General features: G+C 43.9%; 2 protein-coding genes across 2 annotated transcripts; one reads left to right on the top strand and one right to left on the bottom strand.

The window, feature by feature from the left end:
- The first annotated feature begins 752 nt into the window (after window positions 1-752).
- Window positions 753-2,555, top strand: LOC149284827 (putative peptidyl-tRNA hydrolase). The gene is made up of 5 exons (XM_089496006.1): window positions 753-845; window positions 1,402-1,621; window positions 1,790-1,889; window positions 2,228-2,273; window positions 2,343-2,555. Exons 1-5 carry the CDS (start codon window positions 753-755, stop codon window positions 2,553-2,555), a joined length of 672 nt encoding a protein of 223 aa, XP_089352132.1.
- Window positions 2,556-3,293: 738 nt separating this feature from the next.
- Window positions 3,294-9,358, bottom strand: LOC149284826 (cilia- and flagella-associated protein 157-like). Its single transcript, XM_089496005.1, has 9 exons — window positions 9,210-9,358; window positions 7,935-8,206; window positions 7,271-7,424; window positions 6,835-7,102; window positions 5,620-5,750; window positions 5,303-5,453; window positions 4,682-4,866; window positions 3,996-4,167; window positions 3,294-3,395 (listed from the first exon to the last, which is right to left on the bottom strand). Exons 1-9 carry the CDS (start codon window positions 9,356-9,358, stop codon window positions 3,294-3,296), a joined length of 1,584 nt encoding a protein of 527 aa, XP_089352131.1.
- Between the last annotated feature and the right edge of the window lie 708 nt (window positions 9,359-10,066).

The raw sequence follows: 10,066 nt of genomic DNA, 5'->3' as shown, positions 1-10,066 counted from the left end.
GTGTGTATGTAGATGGCACAGTGTGTATGTAGAAGGCACGGTGTGTATAGAGATGGCACGGTGTGTATATAGATGGCACGGTGTGTATATAGATGGCACGGTGTGTATAGAGATGGCACGGTGTGTATAGAGATGGCACGGTGTGTATAGAGATGGCACGGTGTGTATAGAGATGGCACTGTATTTATAGACATACCCGCACTCCATGCCCGTCATATCCAAGCTCCTTCGGCCCACGATTATCCCCAGGAACCCGGGCCCTTCTCACTTAGGCCCTAGTTTTCTTCTCTGGCAGCGTCCCGTTACCATGGAGAGCCCATGGGGCGGTGCTTCCAACAAACCATTGGGTTTGCAGGGGCGGTACCCAGAGCATCCAAGAGGCGGTCTCTCAAGAGGCAAGATTCAGAGTTAGTTGCCATGGTGATAATTTAGCATCGCCCCCTGCTCTCTATAAAAAGTAATTAGTTGGAAACCACATCAATGTACAAAAGCTGTGATAAAGCATGATAATTTAGTAAAATATTAATAATGACATATAATTTTATATTATTACCGGTAATAACACGATTTAATATACACGTCAGGAGGCTAAGGGTTAGACTTGGAATTCACGCACAGAAGACATAAATGCACTAAATATATTATTTACATATTTATGTCATTTGGAAAATGCGGCCGCCATCTTGCTGCTCTCATCACAGGCACTGGAAGTAGCGTCATTTCCGCATGTGGAGCACGCTGTGCCGAGGGAGATGCTCCCTTTAAGAATATTGAGCTCTTTTCGCATTGGACGGGGCGTTGGCGAAGTGGCGACCGAATGCGGCGCTGCACAGCGCTCTCTGATGGTGAGGAAGCGGCATATTTATCATTTCCAACATTTCCTGCTCGTTTATGAGCGTCCAAGAGTAGGAATACCACATGACCCTCCAGTGACCTAATTTGGCGGCCATATTGGTATGGGAAACTACAACCAGTAATCGCAGTCCAAGGAAGAATTAAGAAGTTTAAAACACAGTAATGGCAATACTTTTACAATGTAGTTTTGAAATTAAGCATAACCGGAATATAAATTATTTTCTGCAACATAAGACTTGTTTTTGTAGAGAAGAAGTGGCTAGAGGGTTAGATAAAATGTAAGGAAGTTTTCACTTTTTGAGGGGTAGTAGGTAAGTGGATTAGTCTCCCAAATGAAGTGGTAGAGGCTCTTGAATTTAAGATGAGACCAACGACAAGGTCTTTATTGCAGGAAAAACGGGCCAAATTGTTCTGATCCTGATCCTGTGTCCTAAAATCACCTGCATCCTACGTTTAAATATATCTATATATCATTTAGGTTGATCTTTTGCCTATATGTTTGTCTTAGATTTTTCTAAACATAATAAAATACTTTTCTGCCATCAGGTAGTTGGCCTGGGGAACCACGGGATGGCGGGTACCAGACACAGCGTCGGCATGGCAGCCGTCAATCTGCTGGCTCGGCGGCTGAACGTCACAGACCAATGGAAAAGCGACAAGCAGTCAAAAGCCGACATTATCCAAACCCAGATCGAAGGGCAGCGGGTCGTGCTTTTAAAACCTCGTCAGTTAATGAATATTAATGGGAAGAGCGTAGCCAGAGCTGGTAAGCGAGCCCGTCCCGTGGACTTTACGCTCTTAATAACGTAACCGTGGCACGTAGATGACGTTTTAGAAATAGTGCTGTTATAAGGATGCAGAACACCATGTTTTACTTTCCATATTACTTAATAAAACCTTTTTTTCTCTCTCTCTCTCTCTATTTGTTTGCTAGCGGAAAAGTATCATCTGATCCCCGGAAATATTTATCTTCTGCACGATGAGCTGGATAAGCCAATTGGAAAGGTGTCGCTGAAGCTCGGCGGAAGCGCAAGGTTTGGTTTCTTGAACGAGGAAAAGACAGATATTTATTTCTGGAAAAGGTTTTTGGTTCATCGGTCATTGATCAGATTCATTACAGATTATGCCTTCAATTCTGGGTTTAGCTATAAATGTTCTACATTCACACGGCAAGTGGAACAGCAGCTTTAAGTAGACAGTAATGCCTCAATTTACAGATCTTATAAGAAAGACCACGAGTTAGAGCTTCCACACAATATTATTTGAGAATTCCTTATTAAATATTAAATGATTACAATATTATTATTATTATTACTACTTTAGAGCATTTCTTTCAAGCTACATCTTCTAATATTCTTTTTTTTCCTCCTAGGGGCCATAACGGAGTTCGTTCCTGCATCGAATACTTGCAGTCTGATGTGAGTTTATGATGTAATATAAATTTGAACCAATGTCCTACAGGCAGCCCACTGTTTGTTTTGTTGCAGGTTATGGTCAGGCTCTTGGTGGGCATCGGGCGACCCGTCCACCATTCTTCTATCGTCCGACACGTACTTGAACCTTTCACAAGACCGGAGCAGGAGATTCTGCCGCAGGTTTTGGAGCAGGGGGTAGACATGGTCCTTGCTCACATCCGGCAGAGGATAAGAACTGATTCGCCTAATGTGACAATTCAAGAAGCTGGAGGTGATCACAAGTAGATATGAATGCTGCTGTATGGTTGTGTTAATTGTTATTTATTTTTTAATACAATACAAATACTGCAACTTGATGGATGGTTCCTGGCTGTCCGTAAGGTCAGTTGTAAAGGGACAGGGGACATCTTGCTGTCATACTGTCATTTTATGCTAAGCTTCTCCTTCCCTTTTGGTGGAATTTCAACTCCAAGGGAGGGGCTCATCATCAAAAACACACCCACCCTCCCATGCACAGCTGGAGACCCCACCCCTGAGGATCTAAGCCAAATCCTGTTCCCAGGATTGTACAGCAGATAAAACACAAGGATTCCTTAATAAACCCCTAGGACTATAGGAAAAGTTTAATATCAACAAAAGAATTTACTAAAATTCGTGTATGTATAGAAAGGAAGATTAAAGGATTTTATTACATTTCGTATTGGTGCCAGAATGGAGTTTATCTTTTATTAATGTGAAGATAAACACTGTTTTTCTTTTATTAATTCTGATGGACCAGTCAAGTAATATTATTATAGTTTTTGATGCTATACAATATTATTTATACATTGTACTTTATTTAAATATTTGGGGAGAAATAAATCACCACCATATGAAATTGATCACTTTGCCTTTTTTTTTTTAAAGAAATATCTGTTTTTTTCCTGCTTTATTGTTGAGATGACAGAATAATTTTATCTCCATCTTTCAAGCATGTTTATTTCTATTAGTATCCCTACGTACTTGCAAGTTTCCTGAGAATTTTCACTTGGCCACGAGGAGGGTCTTGTTGGATGGCGGGATCCCTGGCAGAACGGCTGGGGTTGGTTTAATTTGCTTTTCCTCTGAGCTCAGGGAGATCACGTTCTACAAGCGGATTATAAGAGCAGAAATGTCCATCAAGTTCATTTTTTTCCGGATGTCTTTTCACAAAAACCATCAGCTTTATTCATATTTTTCAGTGGCCATTGGCTGAAGTCTACAAGGATTCCTAACAGAACAGGATCTCCTTACATAGACTTAGGTGGCCCTTTAACCAGCACTGGGGACCTGTCAGACAGGCCGAGTGACCAAAGTGCCCATGTTGATGTAAGGAGGTAATGAAAACCTAAACCATTCTGCAGTGGGACAACTGGAAACCAGTGGTTTGGACTCTTTGCTTTTTCATTATCCTAATCATAATTTCACTACATTGCCCCAAAACATCCGACACAGGAAAACATGGTGATATCCTCCATCAATATTTATTTTCTTCACTGGTAATACCTGAGCTAGTATGTGGTGAGCCAGACCACAATATCACTTGAATCCTTCAGCTCCTATGAGGGGAATGGGGTACTGCTTGAGTCCTGCACCAGTTATGTAGTAAGGAATATACACAAACTGGGACTGATGATGTAAATGTGTTTTAGGGAAAGGTTTCTTTTAACATAGCTGCACCTTCAGTCCTTATGTCTCAGTGTATACCTTCGGTGTATTAGGATTTCCCCGTAATGGTCCAAGCCTGGTGGTTTTGGAGAGCATTCCGATTTTGCTGAGCAGGGCTGTGGGGGTATCTTGCCTGGGCACCAACCCCAAGTCTCCCATCCTATAGTGAGGGAGGACACCGGGTCCCTTTATTTCTGGAGACGTCGGGAACCTGGAAAGAACAATTCTGTGTTTAGTAGCCAGGCATTTGGCTTTTTTATTTTGTTAGTTTGCGGCTCATATTCTACCATTCAAGGGGTTAGTAAATGGTATAACGGGTAATAGAAGAGTTTACATGGGTGAAAGTTGCCACGTGGGAAGGGCTACACCAGGACACTGATTTTCAGGGTGCCCAAATAATGCATATTTGTATTAGGGTTCCAGTTGATGTCTTAATAGATATCTTGATCTGTCCGTTTGTTAGCCATTCAGCATAGACCTTAGGGAAACCGACAGATCAAGATATCTGCACCTTAGGTATATAAACCTGCCCCTATTCTTCATCATCTTCCTATTGTACGCCTAATTGCACAGCTGCCTTTTTTATGACCAGTGTGCAAGGAAAATATAATATATTTATTGTATTAATGAATTTCTTACCATACAGCATGTAGGTTAAGTGATTTTGTTACCATTTACATGTATTAAACTTGTGGCCCCCCCCCCGGGCACCCATCTTATTTTACCTGCCGCCCTTCGGTGCCGCGTTGTGTTCTGTGAGATGGATGTCTTTGCTCTGGAAGTCGTGGAGTTTGGGTCCCAGACCCAAAGTCGCTGCGCTGTCCAGCAGTTGGAGAAGATTCTGGAGCATCTGGTTGCGTCTGGCTAGGAAAGTCACTTCCGTTTCCTCGTCCGCTTCTCTTGGTGTTTCCTGCAGAGACGCCGTGAACACGGATAATTTGACAGTTTAGAATAAAGAAGATATAGACAGGGTATAGGGGTATTAAGCTGTAAACTAAAGCCGGGGTCTTCCATAATCCTAACGGGACTTAGTCAACTCCCCATTGTTCTGTTATAAATAACTCGCTTACATCATGAAGAAAAAAATATATATTTATATATCATGAAGAAAAAAATATATATGACGCCCTTCCCCTCACAGCTCACGGGCTTAAATCATGTACCTGAGGGTTTAAATGTTCACCTACCTTCTGCCATCAAATCACGTGGCATCTTTGTGAATTACAGCATTGTGGAATCTGCTGGCGCTATATAAATCAATGTAATGAATTACATCTGATGTTCATACCCTCTTCTGTGATTGAAAAAAACAGAAACTGTATAGTGCTGAGTGTTTGTCTACCTACCAGGAGAACATCTTTCAGGGAGACGGCAGCCTGGCCCAGGAGCCTTTCCACCGATAACTGTCTCCTCCTTTCTTCATCCAGCCGTTGGGACAGATTCTTCTTTTCCTGCTCAGATTTCTGCAATTCTTCTTCCAGAGCGGATACTTTCTGCCTGCAGAACCAAAGCCACGTTATATAGCAGATAATTATATACAGGAGCTGCGGTACGCCACGCTCGCCGCGGTCTGCTTGCGTGTCGCTTTCGGCAGCGGTAGGAAAGCGCTCCCGTTTATCTCCGTGCACGGAGTCATTGGCCCGCTGTCTGTCAAGGTACTCGCCTCAATGACTGAGCTTCTTCCCGAAGGTCCTGGTGTTTCATCTGCACGTCGGTCAGGTCCTGCTCTGTCTTCTCAGACGAGTCAAGCAGCTCCCGTTGTTGCTGGCACTTCTCTTTCAACATCTGGATCACCTGGGAGAGTACAGTATATAAGGAACAGCTATTACGGTACATTCCATGTGTATTAACACTAGTTCCAAATTTCAAAACGCTTAAAATGTGTCCATCACTTTATACCATCGCAATAATGTATAGTTCCACAGGGGTTAAAATAAGGAATAATTTAGCTACGTATATACATGCAACATTCTGCCAGGATGTACACGTCAAGGAACAGCCCCCAGTGTTCAGAAGTTAGAGGAGCGTCCGTTTCGCCATGTGTGTCCCAACCTGGCCTTGCACCAAATACTGTTCCTTGGGTGTTCATAAGAGGTTCAGGGGAACTTTTTTATGGATATCAAATGGACCTTGGTTTGTAGATGCAACCATGTACTAATCCAGGGGTGTCCAATTTGCGGCCCTCCAGCTGCTGCAGCATTACATCTCCCATAATGCTCTTTCAGCTAATGGCCTGGCTGGGGAGTATGGGAGATGTAGTCCTGCAGGAGCTGGAGGGCCGCAGGTTGGACACCCCTGTACTAATCTATTCTCCTGAGGCTACTTGCAGAGTTAGTTTGGATTTGGTTGCATTGGAGCCCCGTGTAACCTGACAGCCAACTCCTTTCTATGAGCAGACGGGCTGCTATGCTTTATACTGCTATGGAAGGTGAGCCAAGGTGATTCGAGATGAGTTGATTTGAAATCTATTGATTCTATGATTTGCTCCATTTAAGTCAATTCAGTCAAACTGGCCTCAAAAAGTTTATCTGAATATCAACTGTATTCACCATACCTGGCAATGAACAGGTCCCGGAGTGGATGCACAATGTACGAAAGAGATGCGCATGCAGATTGTACTAATGTGATATGGCAACCAGCAATGCGCGTGAGCCATGCTTGTTTTAGAACATGAAATCCATGTCTGACACAGCAATTTCATTCCTAAATAGGACACTGCACCAAAACTGGGGCCATTCATGGTGATGGTGAGGATGTTGGGACTCCTAGGCATTATCGGACCCTCCTATACACAAAGTGAAGTAGTAATGGCTTCCGACAGCATTAGATTTCCACTGACACAGGCACCGACCTCAGCCATGACTAGTGCGCTCCTCACCTTTTGGTTGCTAAGATTGGTTTTCACCAGTTCCTGCTCACTTTCCTCCAGCACCTCCAGCTCTTTCCTCAACTCTCCCAGTCGCTCTTTCAGGCTGTCGTTCTCGTGTATCAGCTCCATGCTCTTGTCAGACATCTTGGCAAGCTGCGCACTGATAGACACGTTCTCACGGATGGCCCGCTTGGTCGTCTCCGCCATCTGGTTGTTAGACACCCGGCGGAATTCGGCAGCCACTGTATTAACGCGTTGCACCATCTCTTTCTTCAACCTGGGGCATGAGAAGGGGTAAAGTTCTTAATCGATACAACCCGACGCTCAGTTGTAACGTGGAATCTGACGCAAACGATTACCCCTCACAGTCTGCCTATTTTTCATCTTATTTGTCATTTATTGAGACAAAAAAATATCCATAGGAATTGTGTTCCATGTTACCGACCTGTCTTTGTCCAGCACACCTTTCTTCTCTAATTTGTAAATCATCTCTTTGTGATCTTCTTCTTGCTTCCTAAGTTTTTCCTCAAGAGCTGCAAACTTGGCCATCAGCTCCTCTTTCTGCACCCTGAACTCTTCCAGCGAGGCCAGCTTTCCAGCTGCAAGAAGGAAGACAATGGTCAGTCCCACGTCCAAAATACAGATTCACCACGTATAAAACTGCAATGGATCAATAAAATAAGAGTAATATAACCACTAATGTGACAATAAACTGTAATTTGTAAAGGTTGTCTAATCACTCCCATCACTCCCATCCAATTGCCCTTTATCACTCCCATCACTCCTGTGTTCCAATTGCCCTTTATCACTCCCATCACTCCTGTGTTCCAGTGGCCCTTTATCACTCCCATCACTCCTGTGTTCCAATGGCCCTTTATCACTCCCATCACTCCTGTGTTCCAATGGCCCTTTATCACTCCCATCACTCCTGTGTTCCAATGGCCCTTTATCACTCCCATCACTCCTGTGTTCCAATGGCTCTTTATCACTCCTGTGTTCTAATGTCCTCGCATCTACCCCAGAGCCCGAAGGAGTGTCACGCTCCAAAACAGTATGACGGTAGAATCATTTATTAAATGTAGTCCACAATCAACCAGAGAATGGGATACCTAGCAGCATGTTCTCGGAGGTGAGACGGTCTTTGGTCTCCTGGAACTCATGGCGCACATGCGCGAGCTGCGCCTCGTACGTGTCTTTCTCTGCATCCTTGGCCTGCTGAAGTCCCACGAGCTGCTCGTTCAGGTCAGCGATCTCGTCCATGCGCTGGTTCAGGGTCCGTTTCAGGAAGGACACAATTTCTTTCTTGTCGCTGGCCAGTTGGCCATACTGAGCCTGGACCAGGCTCTCTTTTGCGGTAATTTCATCCCATTTCTTCTGGTACCTGAGTGGTTAACAGACAGTCGTTTTACCGTTCAGAGACATAATTCAGATCTAAATAATCATTTTCATCAGACTTGGTTTATAAACAGTGAGTGATGGGAGTGATAAAGGGCCATTGGAACACAGGAGTGATGGGAGTGATAAAGGGCCATTGGAACCCAGGAGTGATGGGAGTGATAAAAGAGCCATTGGAACACAGGAGTGATGGGAGTGATAAGGGGCCATTGGAACCCAGGAGTGATGGGAGTGATAAAAGGCCCTTGGAACACAGGAGTGATGGGAGTGATAAAAGGCCCTTGGAACACAGGAGTGATGGGAGTGATAAAGGGCCATTGGAACCCAGGAGTGATGGGAGTGATAAAGGGCCATTGGAACACAGGAGTGATGGGAGTGATAAAAGGCCCTTGGAACACAGGAGTGATGGGAGTGATAAAGGCCTCTGTACGCCTATGAAGAGATTCCATTAAAAAACAGCCGTTTCCAGCTTTCATTTACAGCATTAACCCCGTCTCTGCTGGATTTCTGAACCATTTCATGTTATTTTAACTGACAAAATTTGCTTTTCTTTCAGAAACAAACAAACAAAAAATTCTACACGGTAGCGTAGGTTTTGTCTTAGTGTCTGTTCAGTCATTATTTCAGAAAGGGAATAAAAACCCGGGTATTTATTTCTCTACCAGGTGGGCATGATTGTTATTTAAAATATAGATCGTCGTCTCTATGGCCTAATGTGGCTCGGTCACCCGCCTTCACTTTACAATGGAAAAGCGGGATACCCGGGCCTTCAGGTTAAATCACATCATTTCTATTAACTGAAGAGATCAGGCGCTACACCTACTAAAGTCCACTGCGACTGCCTGAGCATGATAGGGATTGTAGTTCTGAAAGTAGTAATGCCTATAACTGCTGGGGGTCAGCTGAGTATTTATTACTATAGTCATATCCCGGTAAACAGCTTTTGGAGGAGTGCCAAGCGGTGCTGCAGCAGCTGAGGCCGCACTCACCTCTCCAGCCGGTCCTCCAGGTCCCGGATCTGCAGCTGGTAGAACTCCTTGCTTTGCTCATTCAGCGGCTCTCCTCTCACCTTCTCCGGCTCCTTGGCTTTCTTGCCCTTTGCGCTGCGCTTCCCGGTCCCTTTCTTTTTGGGGGGCATGGCGCCGGTGGCCGGTGTCCCCGGTACCCCTGGCCCAGTCTGCAGCGGATACACCGCGTCCCGTCGCTAGGAGACGAAGTTTGGGGGAAGTCACCGAAGTGATAGAAAGGGCGTGTCTTGCAGGGGGCGGTACTGCGAGGCTCAGATTGACAGGTTTGGGGCTGGACGAGGTAGAGGTTTATTGGAGAGGCTTAAGAAGTGCCAAAAATGATCAAAAACAAGGAAAATAAGGAAATATTTCTATATAAAAATATAATGGCTTAAAAACCATCCCACCTACATATACACATCTACATATAATATACATGTACATAGCTACATATAACATACATGTATATAACTACATATAATATACATGTACATAGCTACATATAACATGTAATATAGTAAGGAATTTTTATTTTACCTAGAGAGTGGTAGATAAGTGGAACAGCGTCCCAGCAGAAGTGGTAGAGGGTAATACAGCAAGGGGAATTTAAACATGCCATATACATATGGCTCCTAAGGACGGTCTGAGTACAGCGCTCTTTCTTCCGCCAATAATCTCAAGAGACTTTTAGGGAAATAGTTTATTTACAAAATGTATTTAATATACATCGCAAAAAACTTCCGGAAATCCAGATTTCGCAGTATTTTTCAGCAGCGACCCGAGATGTTTTTTTTTCTTCTTCTTCTTCTTATTATTATTACAGTACAAGATAAATGAAT

The sequence above is a fragment of the Sceloporus occidentalis genome, unplaced genomic scaffold (genome assembly GCF_023333645.1).
Source record: "Sceloporus occidentalis isolate IW3139 unplaced genomic scaffold, rSceOcc1.0.p SCAF_87, whole genome shotgun sequence".
Taxonomy (NCBI): Eukaryota; Metazoa; Chordata; class Lepidosauria; order Squamata; family Phrynosomatidae; genus Sceloporus; species Sceloporus occidentalis.
Note: the sequence above shows the minus strand (reverse complement) of the source record. Positions and strands in the feature narration are given on the sequence as shown.